Below are 23,874 nucleotides of genomic sequence, written 5' to 3' on the forward strand. Positions count from 1 at the left end.
TAGTTAGAGAAAAAGTGTAGTCATGAAACAGAGAGGGAAAAGAAAAACTGGCACTGAAGTGAACAAGAGCTATTGAAAGAGAAAAAGGGAGAGAGAAATTCTTTTTTCTGAGGAAGAAAGAATACATTTAAAGTGTAATTAAACAGAAGGCTGGCTGGCAATCTAATGCAGGTAAGGTGTCAAATAAACATTGCACAACAGTAAGGTATTTTGGCTTAGCCAAGCTGATGGATGAAATAAAGACAGTATGTCCCAACTCTTAACATCACCAGAAATGAAGATGTAGCTGAATTGCCGATACCACTAGGAATAAAGTTACTACTTACACTCTCGTCCTAGAGGCTTGCCTGAACATCTACCACACTCCTTTCCTAGCTGAAGGCTTTGCATTACATTGCACTACTGGCTGTGTTGTCCAGAACGCCAAAAGTAATGCTTTTTAATATTTTTGTGCCTTGAAGCAATAAAGAAACTCTAGTAAGTGCACCAAAAAAAAAAAGGGCAAGGCCAAGCATATGCACATTAACTCCACCTCACTTTGGGCAATTTGGTGTCCGGCTAAGCCAGCAGCCTTGTGGTCCGTCCCCCTCCGCTAACCAGGTTGCCGCCCTGCGGGGGAATGCGAGGCGAGTCCCGATGCTAACTCAGACCACGTAAGATCCCGACTGCGCTCCAGCCGTGGCTTTCTGTGCTGAATACAGATGGGGCCCAGGGCAACAGGGTCAGAGCTGTGAAACTTCAGAGTACCTAAACTGGGGGCATGACAGAGCTGCAAAAGAGAATACTTCCCACGCGGTACCTTGAAGACCTTTCAGTATGTTTTGGCTAGAGACCGTGATACTTGCGTGCAAGAACGTCCTTGTTTGGAGAAGGAAACCAGGAGGATTCAGTACCTAGTGCAGAACTGTCAGGCTCACAAGGGTTGACCCCATAACTGCTGCTAGCACAGGGCTGCACATTGTCCTTGGCCGGCGGGTCTGCACGGGGGACCGACGAGTGAACCACCCAAGCCCCGAAAGCACACACACAAACGCGGAGGTTAGGAAGTTTGTCGGGGAGGGGAGATTTTTAGCCACCAAGGTGGTATTTGATCGGCATGTTTTCTTTTACAGCATCTCCAGTTAGTCTAGAATTTATTTATACCGGAGTCCAACATGTAAATGCCATGGGTTTAACATAAAATTGTAATAAGGATGATCATAAATCAGCTAGCGGGGTAACGTTGGGTAACGATTAACTGAAAAGCTGAAATAATAGGACTTAATAAAAGCTTTGTCTTAGGGTGGAGGAAAACCCTTCATTTTCAAACAGAAAGGACTATGTGCGAGCCCTCACAGAGAGTAATAGAAACTGCAGTTTGTTGTCTGGCAGCTGGAACTGTTCTTCCTTACATACTACGTGGAACTAATGGTTTTCCAAAAATAAACAGCCGCTGTGACCTTGAGTAACAAATACGTAGCTTTTGAGGGTGGTAAAAGTCCTTAACTTTTCAGGGTTCTACTTAATTCAGTAATGACCTGCTAGTGCCTTTCAAAGGATAAATGTAAAAATCAATACTGAGTTACAGAAATTTTTGGTACCTTTCCCATTATTGATTAAAACACTTTTAGAACTGAGGGCAATGAAGCTTTTATTACTTTTTTGAATTCTTTTTTTCCTGAAAAATTCTTACTCCAGTTTTGCTGTCCTGTCTTTGCATTTACTGATTTTGCTTTGCTTCAGGCCCTTTGTATTTCAAAGAGTCTGTGATGTGAGGTACACACCAAGATTTTTGCTATTTAAATTTGTTCTATGTATTTTACTAAGTCTCCTAAAAGGACAATTGTTTAAAGGTTTACTGTGCTGGATCTGCATATTTGTCCTCTTGCCTTCATGACTTTTGGGTGAAAATTAGTAACTTTAACAATCTTAGGGGAATTTCTGTAAACAGGAATTACCACACCTCTTGTTTTTCTGTTTTATTATGAAAGAGCTCGCCGTCTTTCCTCATGTGTGTTTGGTACTATACATTTGCTGCAAACTAGTTTGGCAGTTCTGATTTACAGCATGTAAATGAACTGTTCATATGCTGATGTTATCTTTGTTTCTATTGTAAGGTAGTACAGCACGAATATTTAAATTACGATTTCAACATCTTCCTTTCGAGAATACTGTGCCAAATGCTGATGTGATAGCTTCAACAGACGCTACTTTGAAAAGCAAGTGGGAGTAACTGATTTTCCGTTTTTTAAAATGAAGCTATCACAAAATCTTCCAATAGTTTCAGGTGTTCAAGGATATTCTGTAAGCCAGTATCGTCCTACTGTTATGACCTTCAACCATCCTGTTGCTTGTCATATTGATCTACTGTTGCGTTACACTGGGTTCTGACCTGCTAAAATTCTGGTATGGCTTTTTTCCTACCTTTCCTAAGTGCTTACCTCACACACCAAATAATAAAACCATACCTGCATATTCCAACATACAACGTGCCTCATTTGCACATCAGTTGGGACTCGGCGTTTCACATGCTCATGAATAAACAAGTAGCCTGTTTCAAGATTAGCAAATAAAATCTTTCAGCACTATTATATGTTTAATTTAATTAATTAATATGAATTTTACTTAACGTTTAGAAGTTTGACAACCCTTGCACTGTATATGCTTGTTTGTTGGTGTAATATCAGCAGTCAAACAGAAAGACTGGTAACAATCAAAGAAATGGTCACATGATCTGAAATCTGTTGCCTGGTATGACAGCCATTGGTAACTTTTGAGTCGGAAGTTCATCAGTGAGCTGAAACCCAAACCCAGGTAAGGAACAATTTGTTTACTTTAAGGCTTGTGTATTAGCGGGTCACAGAGTAGAGGCATTATGTTGCACAGGAAGTGGTTTGCACCTTGTTGAAGACTAACCAGTACAAATAAGAATAGCTTGTGTTGGTAATACAAACCTATTTCCTGGGGAGAGTGTCTTAAAGAGACTTAAAAATAGGTGTCTTGAAGTTTAACTGAGACACAACAATCATTACTTAGAGAACAAGATTAAAGTTATAATACTGTGTTTTGCTTCACGATGAAGACAGGGTTCTTGCACATTCCAGATGGGTCATTCTCCCCGCTTTTCCCCTTCTTCCTTAAAAAAACGAACAAACAAACAAAAAGCTTGGGAGAATATCTGATGCCTCCAGCATTTGTAGTGTATGGGGTCTAGAAGCTTTTCTTGTCAAAGCAGTTTCTTCTGCTGAAGGGTCAATTCTTCAGAATCGTACAACTGAAGAATCAATTCTCCTTGAAAAATCAAGGTTGAGAAGCAGCACTGTCACATTCATTTCCAGAAAGTGCTGCCCACAAAAGACTGGGAGTTAGATTGTACTTATAAGCAGATAGAGATTGAAGATGATCACATAGTTTTTCAAGTAACCTTCCTTCATAATGGGGCAGCCCTTGGCTTTAGTATTTCTGGAAGAAAGAGATGTTGCTCCTGAAACGTCATGTAGAGGAGGGCATGAACATTTGCATTATGCCCAGTCTCTACTGTAAGCTGACTCCTGTTGTTGGACACGGAGTGGTAATACAGAAGGGATTTCTGTGCTAATAAACACCGATGAATCTTGAGTTCCTCTGTGTCAAACAGTATGCTCCATGGCAGGTTGTCAGTAATCTGATCCCCTGCAAGGAAGATGGATAGGACTGATGTAGTTAGAAAACTTAGCAAAAAATAAGTAGCTTAAGTGATATACTCAAAATTCCTGAAACTGTTTATGAAGTAGTATAGGAAATGTGGGTGCCGTTGAGCACGCTGACTAACCCATCCTGTTGTCAAAACAAATGGAAGACAACTCCAAGGGCTTTAGAGCTGGGAGGGAAAACACTTGTTCTAGACAGCGACAACCGATCACCAAAGCTGTTCCGTCTGTGAGCTCTTTTCTAGTTGCACAGGACCCGACAAGTGTATCAGGCGATCAGGACGCTGGAGCTGGTGGCGCGTCAGTTCTCAGAGCGCTCCATCCCTGCAGAACTGAAAAGTAACGACGCAGGTGATCCTTCCAACTGAAGCGAATGTACTTTCAAGGAAAGTCAGGAAAGGAACCCCCAGATCAGCAGCCCATGGATTTAAAGAACAAACACTACAGACAAAAAGAAGCGACCTCCAAACCGAGGTCTTCCCATTATAAAATTTAATGAGATCATATTTTCAGGTTTTGCTAACTACAATTCAACTGTGGTCTCTTTGGAATCACATTATGCCATGCTTGCCTTCTGGGCTGCCTCGAAGCACCTGGTGGTATAATTCCCTATGAAAAATGGGGTATTAGACTAAAGCAATCAGGAATCTAAAAATCAGCCATGGTGCTTAAACTCCCACTAGCAACTGCTTAAAAGATTATCTCTCAAAACTAAAGCAAGTAAGATAATAAGCCCACACAATAGGGCTGACTCTTCCAAAACAAATACGTGCCTAGGGTAACATACTAGTAACTCCAGCTGAATAATGTTGAAATACAAGACTGGGTGAAAACTGATTCATATAAGGCAGATTGGTTCTGTCCAAATAAACTAGCATTTCCTTTTCCCTGGCCTTTATCATTAGCTGGCCCAAGCCTTCAGCCTGTGCTGGAGGGAAGCTGTGGCTGACCTAACCAGACGCACAGACTGCCTGAGGCAGGGGGGCACCGCTGATCGCCTTGTCCAGCCCCCTGCTCAGAGCAGGGTCAGCGAGAGCAGGGCTGCATCCCATTGGGTTTTGAGTATCTTGAAGGATGGGGACTCCACAACCTCTCTGAGCAAACCGCTCCTGTGTGTGACCACCCTCAGAGTAAAAACTATTTTTTCTTGTGTTTGAATGGAATTTCCTGTGTTTCTGTTTGTGGCCTTTCATCCTGTCACCGGGCTCTGCAGGGAAGGGTCTGGCTCCTTTGCCTTTACTCCCTGGACTGGGTATTTACATCTGAGCTCTCTGCAAGCTGAGCAGTCCCAGATCTCTCAGCTTCTCCCCCATGACAGGTGCTCCAATCCTTTAACCACCCTTGTGGGCTGTTGCAGGACTCACTCTGGTATGTCCGTGTCTCTCATACTGGCGACCCCAGAGCTGGACCTGGCACCCAGGTGTGTCTCACCAGGGCTGATTAGAGGGGAAGGGTCACCCTCCTTGGCCTGCTGGTGACGCCCTGCTTGATACAGCCCAGGGTGCTGTTGGCCTCTTCCTTGCAATCGCTGCTGTCCACCAGGACCCCCAGGACCTTTTCTGCAAAGCCACTTCCCAGCAGGTTGGCCTCCAGCAAGTCCTGGTGCCTGAGACCGCTCCTCCCAGGGGCAGGACTTCACACTTCCCCTTGTTGAACTTCACGAGGTTCCCCTCAGCCCGTTCCTCCAGCCTGCTGAGGTCCCTCTGGACAGCACAGGAAATTCATTCCAGCTCTGTTCTTTTGCCATTTCCTGGCTTTAAAGTGCTGCTACTCATTTGCCTGCCCCTATCTCCAGGAGTGATGAGGCCTGCTTCCCTAAATGCCAGTCAGTTCTAATAATTAAAAAAAAAAAAAACCCGAACATATTGGGCTTGTATTACAGGTCTTAATGGGATGGAGTTCTAATAGCTACAGATCTGGGATTCTTTAGATGGAAAGATTACATCTTGGATGCTGATCTGGACATTGAGAAGCTTGTTTGTACAGAGATCCAATAACAGACTAGACATTGCATTAGTTTTCATTGAACAAAAATTCTTTATACATATAAAAACTCTGGTACTAACAACATTAATAAGTAAGTTCTCATCTGATAATATTTCAGCTTGATGAGTCATGAAATTTGGGTATGCTCTTATGCAGCGCAGCTAAGAGCAAGGCTGCAATTTTGCCATGTGAAAGGAAGACTCTCGAGTCTCAGGAGCAGAGGGAGAAGTCCGGTACTGCATGAGTACGTTACCTAAGGTTTCTGTGCTGCTCTGGTGTTTAAACGCCTTTTTCTCTCAAGGGGTGGGGGGTGTTTCTGAGTCACATGGCTGATTTCGATATAGGGGACTACAGACTTCGTAAAGACTATGGGTGGAGGCTATATCCTCGGCTTAATTACGCAGCCCTAGATGTGTGGGATACAACTGGGAGCTACACAGAGAGAGAACAAAGAGGAATGTGGCAGGCGCACTCCCTACATGCACCCTCCACATACACACACTCCCCCACACTTCTTTCTTAAAATAACAGAAATACCTTATGCTCCTGGATAGTGCCCCCAGCAACGTCTTCTATTCCATCAACATTTTCTTCCCCCAACGGCTTTTGAATCTGTAGCAATTACCAGGCCACAGTATAAGAGCAAAAACCGCTTGGCCTGTTGGCCCCATCAAGCAATGTTGTTTGAGACCTTTGGACCAGACCTGTATTACGACCGTGTTCTTTTCATCATCCTACCCATGTTTTCCTGCTTCTTCCTGAATACGGAGGAACTTGAGGAAATGTCAATTCTAATCCAGCCCTTGAAACCGGATGAATCACCGAAAAGCAGACCGCAGTACTGCATGCGTTTGAGCCACGCGCCTGAGCGACTTAAATCACGTGTCTGTGATACCTGTAGAAGGCGCTCTCTTGTTAAACATGTGCCAATGTGTGCTGATGCCTCACACAAAAAACATTAATGCAAATGTGTCTGAAAGATAATGGGCAAGAATAAAATGACAGCTTACATCAATTTATTTTCAGTATTTTAATAACAAGTTAACACATTTCTCAAGTAAGAATTTATAAATCTGGTAGTTTATAGAAAAAAAATAAACCAGTTTCACCAAAAGCTAACTTTCAACAGTTTGTCCCCTCCCCACTAACACGCAGTTTACAATATATTTCAGCTATGCTTGTAGAAAGTTAACAGTTGTGTGAAAACCCTAAAAAAATATTTGCAACGGCAATTGAAAAGAAAATAATGATTTTTTTTTTACTCACTGAAAAAGTAATAGGAACCGTGTTTCCCAGTAAAACTTAACTCAGAAAAGCAGCAACACCCCCCCCACCCCTTACTATGCACTACCTTTCCCCCTGCCACACACGTTGTTGGCAAAGGCAACACGTCAGCATTCATCGCTCCCAGGCTCAGTATGTCAGTGGTTTTGGCAAGAAATCATACTGGGAAGCCCAGGGCCTGAGGTGTGTGCTGCTGCCCTGGCCCCGTGTGCGCCAGAGGCCGCTGCTGCTCGTGTTCCTTGGGGCAAGGTGGGATCAGCAACAGCCTCGAGTAAAGGTAAGGGGTACAGAGACTTTTCTTCTATGGGTTCATGTTCATTTTTCACTCTTTCTTTACCTCTCCAACATAAACTGGAAAGCCCAGAAATTTTACTTGTCACACCTCACATTTGAGTATCTATAGGAGACAGGGGATTTGAATGATGTTGTGTTTTCACCTGTGCCCAAAAATCCCCTGTTGGATTTATATATGCAACCATGGGACGAAAAATGTTCCTCCTCTAACTTCTTAATTAAAAGTCACATTTTCAAAGGTCATTGCACTTGATAATAAAAAGGCAATTGATATGCATTTGATATTAAATATATTGTAGAGACCTGAACTTCTGTGCAATCCATTGCTTCAGACACACATATCTTTAACAACTTTTTAAAAACTAAGCCTCTAATCATAATTTAACTAAGAAAACCAAACTTTGTTAAAGACTATTTCTTTAAAGACAAAAATCTTTAAGAACAAACGCACACATAAAACCGTTCCCTTTAACTCCTAGTGCATTTAAACACATCTTCAAAATTCTCTGTGTTGTTCCCACATTTAACCTCGCTATCATTCTCTGCGGATCTAATGACACTATACAAGAACACCTTCTCTCTGACCGAACCAATACGGCTGGCATTGGTCACGCTGTTGGTACAAATGGCAAAGCTGAAGGTAAGATTATTGCCTCACTCCTTTACCTGTGGAGGACAAAAAGTTTCAGAGCAGACGCAACCCAGCTGTCACGCACGTTGCCCGTGAATGCCAGTGGCCCATTTCAGGTGCCAAGTGCTTACTCTTCCAAGTCAGGGTTTTGGGTTGTCCCAGCATATTTTGCGACAACTTGCTGTTAGAACTATGGACATGGAAACCGAAAGGGAGATTTTGGTCCCTGAGATATATTAAATGAGATCAAGAATGAAAGCACTGGTATTTAACTTGGAGTGGACCCTCTTTAAGGAAAACTAAGTTAGCTTCAACTTTCAAAAGTTTCACAAATAGTCACTAAAATATCCTTAAGCGGGATGACAGAATGTATGCCAATATATTTATTCTTGACCAGTATAAGTATCGGTCAAGAAAAGTGCATTGTACAGAGCAGTTTTAAGGGATATCGGTTGCTGAGGACCGAGAAGCTGTCCTGTCAATAGCACGTCTTTCGGAACTAACACAAAAGCACAAGAACAGGAAACGAGGCCTTAACCAAAAAGCCTATTTACTCCTAACTCTTTAAAGGTACAGCTACAGGCCTCAGCCTCTTAAATATTTATAACGGGCAAACTGACTACATACGCCAAAAGCCAAAGCAAACTTTTCTAACTTTGTAATTGATCATTTCAACAGTACCCTCTGGACCATATCAGCAACCTCTTTGTTGCCAAACTGGTGGCGATGTGTGCTACTGAGAACACGTTTTGAGCTAGTGTTTAAAAGGTTTGTACCGTTGAAGGTGTTTCAGACCAGTGGCCACTACAATAAAACATCTTTGGCAATCGTAGACATATGAAAGGTAATTCACAGCAGCTGGAAGAATGGTAAGATGTTTACAAAGTTCTATAGTGCATCATTAACTTTCTGTAGCGTGTTGTATAAAGTGCCAAAACCCTGACAAGGATAGCTAAACATCTGATGCTACCTCAGAAGTTGCAGGGTTTTTTTATACCAACTTTCTCAGACAAAGCTAGGGCTTGTGAAATTTTAGAGGATGATGTGAGATAGTCCACGCAAAGGCCTCCTGTGCAGTTGGAGTTGACGGGGAAGGGAGCAGAGTAATGAAGGGCCGAAGCCTTTAGTTTCAGTGCACCACTGGGAGGTTACTCAGGGACTGGCAACAGGTGGATTCAGTCACACAAGCAGTATAATCACATTGGTGGTGGAATCTCTTCAGACGACAAAACAAAACGAAACAAAAAAAAAAAAATCAGCTGCATCCAGAGAGTTCACTAAGTAGTCTCATTTACCAGTACCTTAAATAAGAAAGATCGTGCGTTAGTAACACAGCATTTACTCTAAAACATCAATAACACTCTATAAATCAGCTGAGCTACAAGAGGAATTCAGTATAACTGTCTTTGGTTTTCAAGTAATGCTGTTATAGATTAGATGTATCTTGTGACACCAGGTAAGCCATCACTTAAGTGCGCGGGATGTGCATACCGTAGGAGAGAAGAGACAACACTATTAAGACGGGTAAATTTTTAACAAGTAGAAGAATTGAAGGAAGGTACTCTAAGCTTATTTTTTTTGTGAATATGAGCTCAGCTTTCAGAAATTTGGGAAATATTATTGCAATTAACTTGCAGAACTGTGCATTGATTCCTAGATGTAAATTAGTATGTAATTCAGCAGTAACTATCACAACACAAGAAACTAAAAAGGAAAAACAGAATCTTAAGAAAAACCCCAAAGGGTATTTCAGCAGGGAGAATATAGTATTACTATCAGCACTGACACCTTATTCTGTGAGAACAGTCAAAGAACTTTATACCCCAGATGTCACATAAGATCCTGTATACGGCCAGTCCCCACGTATACCTCACTTGAGAGGTGCCAATTTAAGCATGCGAAGGCATTTCTTTCAATGTGAGTCTAATAAAATATAGTATCACTTTCAGTTAACTCCCACCCCCAAAAAAGTACAGCTACAGAAAACATTGAAAACTCTCAGATGTCTACTCCCAGAACCAGTGCGAAAAACCTAACAGAATCTTAGCATAAGGACTCCAGTTGCTACACACAACTTTCTTTAACAGTGAAATAAAACAAAATATTGGCCCTTTCTCCCCTAGGGGAGAAGAATAATAAAGATCATAAACCTGATTTTTATGAAAGTATGAAATGATATAATGAAATACAGTATTGTTCTTCATATTCAGTCATCAGGTGCTGCATGAAAAGGCAGCTAGTTTAGCAGTTCTTAAATAGGTTTTTACCACGTTAGTGTTCTCTACTCTGCCACAGCAGATTCTTCCTTTGCATTTCAGTAGCTGTAAAATCATGTCCCTGCCCTCATGTTCAACAACAGCACTGTTGCCATGCAAGACTTACTGCTGCTTCAGCACGTGAAGGATGAATTCAATCCTCAGTAGATTCAGTCCTCAAACCTACTATACTCATGACTGCGTTGGAGTTCCAGTGTTTCATTAAAAGATAAAATGTAACAAATTAATTAATGGAGTTCCTGTACTGAATTAGAAGGAAAGTCTGGTCAGCTAGTTCCGGCTTTTAAAAGCAAAAGGATATTTACCAGAGTAAATATCTAAATGTCTAAGGGGGAAGCAGCCCTGCTCCAATCAACAACACAAATTCTGTATGTATGTTCTATCCTAACACAGTGCAGCAAAACTACAACCTGTACATATCATCTCTGATGCTATTTCTTATTAGACATCATAATTTTTAAAACAAATGAGAGCTGGAAGTTTCTTGCAGCTTCTCCTGTCCCCAAGCTTACCATGTAAATAATATACCAATATATTGGTGTATAAAGTAACTATATTGGTATATATAGCAACTCTATATAGTAGCAGTAACTGTATCAATAGTTACTTTTATCTGAAAACGAGGGCAAAAATGGGTTCTGAAGGCTGGAGTGAGTTGAGATGAATATGTTTTCCACTTGTGGGTCAGAAAGGCACCGACAAGCTTAGGGAAGGGAGAAAAAAAAAACTTTATGAGTTCCAGCAGTGCAAGTTTAGATATTTATATATAGGTTACTGATTAGTTGTTTTTAAAAAGCAATAAACCCAGAATTTAAGTTGCATATATGCCCACTTAACATTGATCTTCATATAGTTTTAGGTATCCTCCATGTGGTGGAGAACCTGACTTGCAATTAATATTCAAGTTGCTTAGTTCAGCTTGTTAAAAATTTACCCATTTATTCAAAGCCGATTTTATTTTGTTCTTTATAATCGAGTTTGTCTCATTCACAGATACATTCCAGAGTCAGTAAATCAATGGCAATCCATTTTTCAGTTTGATTTTTGCCTAGTGTTTGTTTAGTTTGATTTTAGTTCCGCAAGCTCAGACGGTCTCTTCCATGCAAGGAAAATTACAACGGAGTAGTTAATTCAGGCTGATTGTGTAGAAACAAAATACAAGCACATCATCACAGGAGCCTGTGAGTCCTCAATTGTCCATTTAACTACCCCCCCCCCCCCCGCCCATCCTGCCAAAACCAAAACAAAGAAAGAAAACTAAACGACCACCCCCAAAAAGCTTACTAAGCAGCAACAGCAGCTATACTGTAAAATATTTTCTTTGGAATGAACTTGTGCAACACAACAATAAAAATGATATCACCATATAAACTTCTTTTTCTTACCATAAGAGTATCTTAATGAAATGTCTTACTTCTGGCATAAGTAACTAACACCATCATCCATATTAAGAGCTTTCTTTTAAAATAAAACATATATTAATAAGTCGAAGATGCGTCTTCATTGAATATGCACACAGTCCCTTTCCCCAGTTTTGCAGATAGGCCTTTCAGGGTCTCTTCTCTTTACACAAAATGAATTCACTTATCCATCAAGAGCAAAGTACAAAAAGAATATTCTACAGATTTAGGAGATGAAGATTTCTAACCACACAATAGTTCCAAGGGGAGCAGAAAAAAGAAAGGGGTGCATGAAGCCTTTCAGGGACAGAAGAAAAGTCTTCCCTTTATTCAAACAAGATCCTCAAAATAATTTTAAACATTATGAGAAGAAATATAGGATAGAGAATGGAACCTTATTCTAACTGCAATGCACACTGTAATGCAGGCAATGCAAAACTCTGTTTGTTAGGCTACCCCAAACTATATCCCTTTTATAAACTGTGGGTACAGTCTGCACAGCTAGACGAAGGGAGGGGAGAGTTCAAGGTTTCATGTGCATCCAACAACTATGAATTTCACAGCACATGAGGATGAATTTGAGATGGCATTCACTTGGTTCCCTTGGGTACCATATGTCTAATTTGCACCCTCAAACACTCGTGTGCATGAACAACAAGAAGCATCAGTCATTTTTGCTAAAAATAAACAGATGAAGTACAAAAAAACCCAACACTTAAACTAGCGTAGATAGCTTTTAAAGTGATCTAGTTTAAATAATAACTAACCTGAGACATACTTTGCTCCGATTAACATTATCATGCTACTCATAATAAAAAAACCCAAAGGCAGACTACAGAAGATACTAGTGTCACCTGATGTCATCCAGGGGAGGGTGTTTCCAGTCAAGCAAATCAAAAGAGAAATATATATATATAAATTGCAATATATGTGTTAAAAATCACACGAACAGCAAAAAGTAACAAATGTTGTGACATTTGCAGAAAAGTCAAAAAGATCATGCAAAACCCCCACAATAATGCAGTACAGGCTCTCAATATAAGAGTTCAAATCTAAATTCCACTGTTAGCACTACCTAGGTTGAGTCCATTTCTAGTATTCTTCTATCTTAAATACTCCTAGCAGGCAGAAGACAAAGTTTCAAAGCAAGAACTAAGGAAAATAACACTTTACCCCTGCTCAGTGTTAAACGAGATAATCACTGAGGGTAAGTTTTGATAAACATATTCCTTTTCACTTGAGCTGAAGAACAAGCTTTAGTTTTATTTTCTGCAAGGCAGAGTTTTCTATCCTTCAAAAGGAAATAAAGATTCTTAAGGAAGATACACACCAAGCACTTGGGATTTTAGGATACATAACAAAGAGTTTAGCTGTAAGGCTACTAAATCATAATGGACAATACTGAAGTGAATCCTGTTACTCGTGCTAAGTTACCTACTTCCCTTCCAAATAGCCTTGACAGAATAGTTCGTATAACCATGGTCTTAAGTAAAATACTTAAACCAATATATAGGATGGTAAAAGGAAAATTTTAGCTTTAGCTTTCAAGAATGAAGTAAGAGACTTCATGCAGCTTGAGGGCTACAACTGTGGATTATGAGGGGAGGTTTTTGAGGATTCTTCACGTAATATTTTTCATTCTAATAGTTTTTCCAACAAAAGGGAAATGAAAGGAAGGTAAAGCTCATAAATGATATGTTGTAGGATGATTTGGGACTAAAAACTTATCCTGAAATAGTGCTGAAATACAAATTCAAATTATAGATCACAGAAGACTGCAGTTTTTATTTAATTCAAACCTGACAGATGAAAAAGCCCTCTACTTCAAAAGAAAGATCTTGTTCAGTCCTCAAAAGTGTTTGTATATTGTCTGGGTATGAACAATAGGCCTATGCAATTCTTCACTGTATGATAACTTCTTGCTCTTAGCCCTTGTGCATCAAACAGATTTTGATGTGGCTATCAATCCCTCCTTCCTATACAGCAAATAATAAAGGCAAGATATAGCAAGAAAAGTCACAGGATGAAACTTTTCTCTTTTGCAACATGAGGTTATAGTATAAGAAACTTTACAGAAGCCCTGCACTGTCTTAGAACTGCACTGCATCTCTTCTTCTAGGTAAGATTATTTTCTTTTGTATAACAATGCTATTCTGCAAAACCTGCAGTTAGTCTTGATTTCACGTCCTCCATTTTTAGAGCCCTACAGGATACTGCTTGTGCCCTCCTTTCAGGAGGAAGACCCATCTATTTTCTTGCTTTGTTTCCACAGTGGTTTTAAGTAATAATTTTTAAATCACTGGAATAATCCAGAGATGATATGGACAGAAAAGGTCACCAAACTCAAGATTAACTACCTAGGCTAACTGGCTAATTAATAACACTTGACCTCCATTAATTTCTGGTTTACCATTTGGAGGAGCTTCAGATGTCTCCCAGCCCATAGATTTCATCACAGCTTTCTTCCATCTGGCATAGCGAAATTCACTTTCTGAAATTGAGAAATCAGCAAACAGAAAAGCCTCTCATTGCATATGAATACAAGTATTTAAGAAGCAAAGACTACAATATTAGCTTTTCACTCTTTTGCGCAGTATACTTTGCACAGAACAGATATTACAAAATGTTGTTTTGAATACAAAACCCCAACCAAAACCCAAAACAAAACAACCCAAAACCCCACAGTTATGCACAGTAAGGAGGAATAAGCCTTAAAAACAATTTTCTGCAATAAGATTTACAAGCAGGACAAAATGAAGAAATTGTTATTCATGTCGAGGCCCCTCAGTGTTGAAAATACTGTCTTGAAGTAGGGATTATAGCAGTAATCGTAATGGAAATGGTAATTCTGTACCAAAAATTCAGAAATAATTGAAAAGACCAAAAAGCATTTGTCTTGCAAATGGATTAATTATATCAAGTGTATGCTCTCCATCCCTAGAAGCACTAAAGAACTGATGAAAAAGATAGTTAGCTAAAAAGCAATGATTATTGTAAGCTTTTTAAAGCCAGGTGAAAAGTCTCCCCAAAACAGTCAGTCTGTCCTTTCTACATCTGTGAAAACTCACAAATGCACAGGAGCTTTAGGAGACATATTCCTCACTAAAAACTTTCAAGGTTTCTTTTATTCTACTTGCTATAAATCAAAAGCTACTAACTGCAATGCCCATTGCCAAACTTCTTTCAAAAGGAAAAAAAGAAAAAAAAAACCCAACGCATTCCCCTGCGGAGTTATGTTGTTTGAACCATTTTCCAATCTTACCAGTCGATAAATGGACAAAGCAGCAAGTGCAACGCACTTTTCCCTAAACCAGTATTACAAATCTGATCTTCAACATTTGTGAGGATATTCATATATAGCTGGTTTTATATCAGTATGTTAGACTGCAATAAAGAAAAAGCCCGACCTACTGGACATAAAATATTAAGCTTGCAACTTCTTAGATAACATGAAAGGGTTTTACCCTCCGGGTTGATCTGTGGTTCAAATCGTTCACATGTCACTGCTGTCAAATCTCCAGGATTCAGGCTCCAAATTCCAACTCCTTCTGCAGCTCCTGCTGCCATAGCAGCTCCTAGAGCTGTTGTTTCAGGCATTGATGGCTTTACTGAAGTAAATCAAAGAGAAGGCCATGATGATTTTTAATGAAGGTCACCTTGATGACATCAGAATTGAAGATTTTTATATATATATACATCTAGAACAATATGTATTTTCTACAACTGCTATATGCTTCCTTTATCAACTGCAAACCTCATTTTATTGCCGTTCACATGGTTATGAGGCTAACTTCACCTATGAGTTGTCCAAGTCTTTGAGATCTCAGATCACTACTTCCCTCAAGACTGAATCACACAATTGCCCATTTTCATACACATGCAGGGCTGCTGACCTCAACCATCAGTTTTCTTAGAGTACTCCTGTTAATAATACACTATTTTTTGTCTGATTTTATCAATCATATCCTTTCATCTACTAACTACGCATCTGCACTGAGAGCATGAGCCTTGTGTATTATGTATTATTGAGGGCAAGCTATAATATCTCTAGAGTTAAAAACTTTCCACCTAAGTGTCTCACATTTATGCATAAGAAACAACAAGATATTTTTCTAACTTGTTTTCTAGAAGCTGCATATTAGGCAATATTATTACATTTATAATAATAGTGGGCGTTGGACAAGATGATATCTAGAGGTCCCTTACAACCCCTACCATTCTGTGATTTATGCAGCAAATCATCAGTCTTCAGTATAGACGAAGATGTATAATATACTGATGTTACTCAGAGACACACTGCATCCTTAAGAATGCAAATGTATAGCTTATACTACTTGGCAGCTTGGGTTCTGCTACAGGTGTTAAAACATGTCTTTAGAAAGATGCACCCTTTTCACTGGTGCTGAAATGCTCCAGGTTTCAAGTGAGGTCTTTGAAGAGCTTTAGCGTATTGAAATTAATCCTTCAAAAACTAAAAAACATTTTTATTATTCTAGGGGGCTTCTGTGAAAGAAGTGTTACATGACCATTTCTAAAATGGCTGCATTTCTGCTGGATCAGAATAACAGTATTGTAAATTTTCATTTTCCTCAGAGAGGAACAACTCCATTTGGGTTTGTATTTCATATTATGCATGCCAAGAAAACTGGTTGCAAGATTCCCACTGTTGTTGTAACCTCTATTCCCTTCTTCGTTGCTGCTGTGGGAGGAAACAGAATGGACAATGTGTTTTGTGGGTCTTCTTTTATTTTGTAAATTAAATCAAAGGTTTGTGCAGGCAAAGGGAACAGAAAAAAGGGTATTTGCTATTTGCTGAAATGCAAGAGCAAAACATAAGCAGTGGAGACACAAATTTCTGATTGATCTCTGAGGAAGATTCTCAGGGCCAACATGTTGCAGGAAAGCATTAATCTCACTGGTTTTAAAATTGCTGGATGTTTAGAAATTGATAAGACAACTTTAAAGTTCAATATCATCATAGTGCTGTAATATTTCAACTCAAGAAATAAGTCAGTGGTTCTCTATGAAAGGGAATCTCAAAACTGGATGCAAGATCTAAAAACTTTTTTGGAAAAAAACCCCAACATTCTCAAGCAGTAGCAAAAGACCAGCAACAACAACAAAGCAAGCCGTCCAATTTGTCCTCAGCCATTACAAACCAATGTTGTTTTCAGCTTTAAAAAGAAAATAGGAGTTGTAGTTTCATCTTACCTACTGGAATACAGAGGATGTCCGATTGCAGTTGCATGAGGACTTTGTTATTGGTCATTCCTCCGTCTACTTGTAATTGAGTTAGTGGTATCCCACAGTCTTTGTTCATGGCATCTAAAATCTTAAGTGAGAGTAACATATGTTATGATTTAATTGCAGAGAAAACCATGATACCCATTGTGGAATAATTACTGGGGGTGAAATTATTGAGGTTGAAATTATTGAGGTTAAAGTTATATCCACATTTCATAAGTTAACTTCCAGGGCGAAATACAGTTGGCACGCTGGAAATTGGTTCAGTGATTGTCCCTAAGCAGCACCACCTGCACTCTTAGATGTTGGCAACACTAGGGGAGCTTGGTGTACTAGCTCTAAGAGAGATAATTGGAGGAGGCAGTGGAGCAAAGGCTCCATGGCCAAACTCATCCACAAATGACTGCAGGTCTGGCAACTAGAAGGAACCATGGAACCATGCCCTGGTCAGCACCACACACTTGCAAAGTCATGCCCTGTGGATGAAATTCACTCATTATAATACCAAAACACACACCTCCACCCCAGAGTTACCTGCCTCCAAGGAACAAACACCCCTCATTAAGCGTGCGCTCTGAATTTCTCTTAGTCTATACCTTTAAAGCAAAGTGAGGTATTTCTACACCGATCAGTAACGAAGGTATGTACGACTAGAGTCACTCAAACTCCACCTAAACGTAAAGTAGTATAAAATGACCTCAAGAAAAAGGGATGTTAGGGAAGATATCATTGCAGACTACTGGGATCAGTCCACAGGCTGAACCCCTCTTCCCATCCCTCCCACCCCCCACAACAGGGATGCCTGTTGGGTAAGACTTGAACACTTGATCATATCGAGTGATTCCCCAGGAAATGTAGAGAACAGGCTTGTTATTTTGTGTTTCAGTGCTTTTATACTTGCATGTGCTTTGCAGACAGTGCATTTATCACCAGCAATCTGATAAGAACCTGTATTTCTGTTGCTTCAATAAACTGCACTATTAGTGCATCTGGCTGTGAAGAGTCACTGAGCACGACTAGACCAATAGTGATTGTACTGTTAGTGCATCCCACGACTGGACTGACAGTGCTAAATCGGGTACCACTCAGGATCTAAGCCCAGCTGCCCCCAGCCCCTCTGACATCTGAGGACCAGCTGGACCACAAGCGGGTTTTTATTTTCTGCCAAATTTCTCCACCTATTAACACAACACCCATGAGTGTAAAATACTGACAGTGAGAGTTACATGAGTATAAAAGACTGATAACTCAGCATTTGCTGAAGAGTATTAAGTAGATAATTCCCATCCCCTATATATCAAGAGGACAAAACAGAGGTAGTGACAATACGATTTTGTTTAATATACAGCAAATGCATTCTATTTGTTACTGAAATCCTAGTGCAGGAGACTTTTCTCCTCTGATGCTCTGTATCTAGCCTATGTGTTGCTTATGTGGTCTGAGAAGAATAATTTTGAAGAAAAGCTGATGACAACTACAACATTTGTCAAAGCTAATAAAGGAAAAAGTAATACTAAATGAAGTCCTCGAGCTGATTACAGTTTGTCTAGATACCTTCTCTAATTTGATGCATTAAAGAATTGAAAAATTAAAATGTTTGAACTGGCAATCTGGAAGACACTTCAGTAGGAACTGCTGAACGTTGAACTGTTTCAAAAGAGCAGCCTCTTCCAATATTTTCAATTAATTGTTGAAAAGTGAGAACTTTACATTACATGAGATAGACTGCAAAAATAAACGGTTAGTGTAATTTTTTGTAAAGTTATGTTTCCTACTCTTGGGCACATGGAAAGCTGAAAATATATCAAAGTGCTAAACTGTTTGCAAGGGATAATTAACTAAGAGTGGAATATTTAATTCACTGATACCTGTCAATATACTTTTTAGAGAGTTTCCAAAAAATGGAAGATTTGCCTCAAACCTTATCTACTGTAACACCATGGCATTAGCTTACAAGCACCTACTGAATGCAGAATAGTGGGTTTTCTAGGGTTTTGCAAAAGCAGTCAATTAAATGTCTCATTTACATTTTTTAAAGCTAGTGTGTCATTTTTGTTGACAAAATTAGGCATTAACTAGTGCAGAATGATTTTTTCTTTTTAATTTTCCAATTTATTTGAATAAAAAAAGAGGTGTGCTCTTCTCAGCTTTAAATGATAAAGCAACATAGACCACAAAAAACCCCAAAACTGCAATGCATTCTGTGCTGTTCTGTAGTTCAGGAAGTACACAGTTTTAGAATCCTTACTGGGAAAAGTCAACATGTTTTTTTTTAAAAAAGAACAAAAAATTTGTAGGTTTGTAAGGTAGTAAAAACTACATGGAGTTGTCCAGTAGATTCTACCCGTTCCCAGAAAGTAAGTCAGCAAGGTCCCTTACCAGGAAATCTTCAAAGGAACTAAAAGAACTGCCACAGGATAAATGATGGTTAAAAATTAGAGGGTAAGAGTAAAAGGCTGGTTTTCATGGTGGCAGCATCTGACCACGGGCCTGCATTGTTCAACACATTAGAAATAACCTGGAAAAGAAGATTCATAGCACAGCAGCAAAGGCTGCTGGCATTACTAAGCTGGTACTGCTGCCCACCACTTATTTCCTTCCCGTGCAGCATTTTACATTTGACTATACTGATTTCACCTGCCTTTTTTACCATTCAGAACTTCAGCTGTGCCTCATAATCTCATCTTTACATACACATGCTGTTGGAGGCTCAGGCTTTGTTTACCACTGTTCAAGAGGGTGTTGGATCACAGCGTGCACTCAGTAGAGGTTATAAAATTGAAAAGAATGCTAGAAATCAGGAAAGGATGAAGGAACAAAACAAATCATGATCATTCCTCTGCTATCTCTATTGTGCGGAGGTTGGATGAAGAGCAGGGTACCCACTTATGTAAGCTTTGCCTAATGACAGCATTGTACAGCTCTGGGAACTGAAAAATGGAGTATTTTTCCATAACGCCTTCTGGAAGAAAAAAAAACGTAACAAGTGTCATCTGTCTGTGCAATGAAGGAGCTTTTTGGGTAACAAAGAACAGAGACCTAGGAGGATAGGATGGCATGATAAAGCAAGCAAAAACTCCAGTGAACAAGAAACTTGAGGGTTTTCCTGAAGGATGAAAAAGACTTCCATTTTAAGTGGAATTAAAACAAAAGAACTTTGTTTCTGACAAGACAGACCCAACAATGTATCTTTGAAAAATGTACATATATTTTATCTGTGTCACTAGCGCTTAATCTGTTAATTTAAGCATGTCCACATACCTAATCAGGCACTCCCGTCATTGTGATAAAACCATGTTAACTAAAGTACGAGGAAGTATTAGATCTGTGCCAACAGTTAACTTCTACCCTCACTCAGTCTGAGGGCTTTATTCCCCTCCCTCCTACTCCCAGGCACATGCCATGTCTCTTGTTCTGACATTTGCTATGCTCCTCTGCGAGGCAGCTGAGGTCATTAATTCAGCAGAAAAATAGCCCAGCAAAAAGAGGGATAATTTTCTGCTGGAAAGTTCATTGAGCTGTCACATGAAAGGGAATGGATGGGAAGAGAGACAAGGAAAGAGAGGAGCAGGCAACAAACTACCAGTTCAGTACCCTGCAACTTTACCCTGACTTCTAGTACCAGAATTAGAGATACATGCTACTTCCAAGCTCCTTCACAACTTTCTGAGGACTCAGAGGCTGTTAGCATAGCTTCAAAAGCAGATGCCTGGGTGAAATTTCTGGCTGTCTTTTTCCACCTGAGTACTTCTCACTCTATTCTACGCCACTACAGAAACAGCAAGCTGTTTTCCTCCTCTCACACAGTTTTAGCTGGGAGTTATTTTAAAACTCAATATGTTTAAATAACAGCAGTTTAAAAACATGTAATCAAATTAAGGTTTGACTGTTTCCCTTTGGGATCTAGGAACTGCATTACCCCCATATTTGTATGGAACACAAGAAGTGTAAATTAATAGTAGCTGGTAATATAAAGATTCTAATGCTCAGAACACAGTGATATCAACTCCTTCAATTTGGTTGCAGGATTCATTTCTTCTGTAAGAATTTAGGTTTGCTGTTGCAGAATGCTAGCTAAGGCAACACAAGATGTAATGGGCTGGAAGAGAATCCAGATTTCCATTGGTATGTTTGCTGCTGTCTTGCTTTAACTCATTTTTGTTCTTGTGTGCCAAATGCCACTTGAGCCATCTCCAGCACAGCAGACAACATAAAATGTAGTCTCCTATGTTGTAGCACTAATGCAACTTTTTAGTTATGGCACTGGCTTTGTAATTTTAATGTTCCTATGGTCTGTCTTTCAAAATATTCACAAAATACGTTCACCTTATTTTAAGTGCTCATAAAAAGCAGGATTGCCACCCCAAAATAATGTACTACCCAACCAGATCATTGTAGCTAAGTCCACAAGAACAGTTTTTCAATGTTAGCAACAGGTAAAGAGAATAATAGCATGCACGTACAATATAAAGCATATGATTAAACTTCATTAATTTTTTTCAATCATCTCTTTTCCCAAAGAACTACAGTCCCTGTTATCACACTAATTTACAATTAATTTAGGACCCAATTTGCCTTTACCTCTCGTGTTTGAAAGCAGACTGCTTCTAATGCCGCAAAGGCGATGTGGTTTTTATTTGTAAACTGAGTAAGGCCACAGATAATACTGTTGAAGAGAAAAAAAACCCACAGTTAGAACATACTTCTTTCCCAGACATACACTGTTACTTCAGACATAGGCCTTCTAATTCAAAGCTAAAACAGTTCCTTTGTATGAGGACTGCTTTTCAATGTTAAAAAGATTTTTGTCTCTTTAATCGAAACTCTCTCATCTGTTTTCCTGACAAACATGCTTTCAGCGTCCAGTCAATACAATTGCCAGAAATTAAAATTTTATTGCCAATCTGCATGCAAACGGATGTATATACCCACAACCACAGAGCCCCCCCCCCCCCCCCCCCAAATTCTAGTCTTCCTTTAATAAAAGGAAATATATGATCAAGGCTGTTTTTTCTTTAAAAAATAATCACCTACCATTAAACTCTTAATAAATTCTCTAGTGCTTTCCATTCTTAAGGAAAAGCCCAGTTGGGTCAGTCTGTACTCTAAAAGCTTAAAATTGTTTTCAGATCTATTCTGATCATTAGTGGCATCTGCACCTTTGAAGAGGTTTTTGGATATGGAAATTACGCTACACCTAACCATGAGTAAGCTGAATTCTGTCAATGTATTCTGAAATGCAGAGCAAATAATCATCTTTTTATTCTATTTCAACATCTGAGAAATAGTAGCATACTACACAGAAATACTACACATTTGGTGCTGGATACATGCAAGTTCAAAGATATTAAAGGACCTTTTTAGTTGTTGTCATTCCAAAGATCAGCTTTTAACAGTTAAAAAGTTAAGTGCTGTGATCTGAAAAACTGCAAAAACCATCTAATTCAAAGATTTTTTTTTTTCTTTCTTATGTACAAAAAGCATCTAAATTCTAAAGATGCAACTACTCGAAACCTTGGGAACTAGATATTCTTTAAAATCTCTTTTTCACTTTAGGAAAGTTATTTTATATTTAAATTTGTTATGCTTTTGTGACTCCCGTGGCAGGTTGTGATTCCAGCAACAGTAAGCACGCTCACAATAACAGAAAAGATAAACAGAAGGTTATTGTTTGAACCAGTAGTTCTAAATAGCACCAAGTTAATAGGACTAAGTTAAGTCTTAACAACCAGGAAAGGGACTGGAAGGAGAGGAGAAAAAGAGTGTTCAACAGACTGGAAAGAAAGCTGGACATAAGGGGAAGGAGAGGGAGGAAAAGTGGGGAGGAATTAAGTAGCCTGTATCATTTGACATAGTGAATGCAGCCGCCATGGGAATCTGAGCACTAAATTCTTCACCTCACTTTTGTTGCCTGACAGCTCACAGGTATGCAGATCTCCTCTTTCTCTTTAGTGAGATAAAAATCCTTCCAGAACCAGAAACACGTGAAGAAAAAAAGCTGGCCCTGCTCGAACTATCTTGTATTTGTCCTCTGAAATGCACAACCCAGCCCAAATGTTTTCTCTGCTCCCCACCTCCTTTTTTTTTTTTGAGAGGGGAGGGAGAGGAGGGTGAGTAGCTGAGATAGCTAATCCTTTTTCTCCCAGTAGCAGTTGCTGTTTCAAACATTAAATACAAAAGACAAACACAGTAGTTGCTTGAAGATACCACAGAGAATGATGTATCCAGATGCATCAAAGGAACAAAAACAATTTCACATACCTGAAGGACTAGTGATAGTATTCGTAAAATCAGTAAATTCCCTGCAAATGCAGTATTTAGTCAGATCCTTACCCCCTTGCACTGGGTTCCCAGTATGGCGCATACAGTCCTGAAAACGCTGGCACAAAGTAGCAGCCATAAGAAGTCCCCACTTCCGCGGCCAGTTTTTCTAATGCACACACACAAATAGCCTTCACTTAGCTTTTTGCAACTGTACCAAGACTTAAATATGACAATTCAAGCCACATACAATTAGAAAATACAACTAACTCTGGCACTCTGCTCCTCAGTAACTAGTTTTCATTTGCAACAATATGAATGGAAGCCGGGGCATAGGGCATTGTGGGAAATGTAAAATGAAAAATAAAAACAGAAAACCAAAACTGTGTACTCAGTATTCTGACCTAGATTCTGTGAGGTTTTCAAAGGGTACCCTGTGAGTAAAGAATGCAACCTTCAAAACAGTCCAAAAGGTCACACTTCACTTGCATTTAAGTCAAGGCAAGCAAGTGAAACTGGATCACCACCAAAGGGAGTTAAGAACTAAATTACCATTAATTTCAAATGGATTTAGAGTTCTAAATTCCCAGCTTGCGTATATAATCACAAGGGCAGCTACAAGGAAATCAGAAGTTTCTTAACATCTGAGTAATAACGCTGGATACCTGAACTCCCCAACATTCAAGTATTTCTAATTTTTAAAATTATATTGGAACATCTAGAACTGCCAAGGAAGTAATGTTAATGTGCAGCTCCTTCCTATAACAAGACAGGAAAGTATTTTTTTTTCTGCTTTTGTAAATTTCTCCTGTATTCAAAACATCTTTTTT

At 39.4% G+C, this 23,874-nt stretch overlaps 1 protein-coding gene across 9 annotated transcripts in view; it reads right to left on the minus strand.

Moving 5' to 3' along the window:
• Positions 1-23,874, minus strand: part of GK (glycerol kinase) — a 48,299-nt gene that overhangs the window by 3,483 nt on the left and 20,942 nt on the right. The window contains exons 14-21 of one of the 9 annotated variants that reach the window (XM_064473708.1): positions 23,117-23,213; positions 21,365-21,449; positions 16,751-16,871; positions 15,004-15,147; positions 13,950-14,030; positions 12,307-12,393; positions 10,246-10,316; positions 6,654-9,079 (exon numbers count right to left, since the gene is read on the minus strand). In XM_064473708.1, the coding sequence (XP_064329778.1) occupies positions 10,273-10,316; positions 12,307-12,393; positions 13,950-14,030; positions 15,004-15,147; positions 16,751-16,871; positions 21,365-21,449; positions 23,117-23,213 (659 nt within the window). In that variant the 3' untranslated portion in view covers positions 6,654-9,079; positions 10,246-10,272. Of the gene's footprint in view, positions 1-6,653; positions 9,165-10,245; positions 10,317-12,306; positions 12,394-13,949; positions 14,031-15,003; positions 15,148-16,750; positions 16,872-21,364; positions 21,450-23,116; positions 23,214-23,874 lie in introns of those variants that run through there. The other 8 variants (XM_064473707.1, XM_064473715.1, XM_064473734.1 and 5 more) reach the window with 8 other exon arrangements.

This window comes from Phalacrocorax carbo, chromosome 1 (genome assembly GCF_963921805.1).
Source record: "Phalacrocorax carbo chromosome 1, bPhaCar2.1, whole genome shotgun sequence".
NCBI lineage: Eukaryota > Metazoa > Chordata > Aves > Suliformes > Phalacrocoracidae > Phalacrocorax > Phalacrocorax carbo.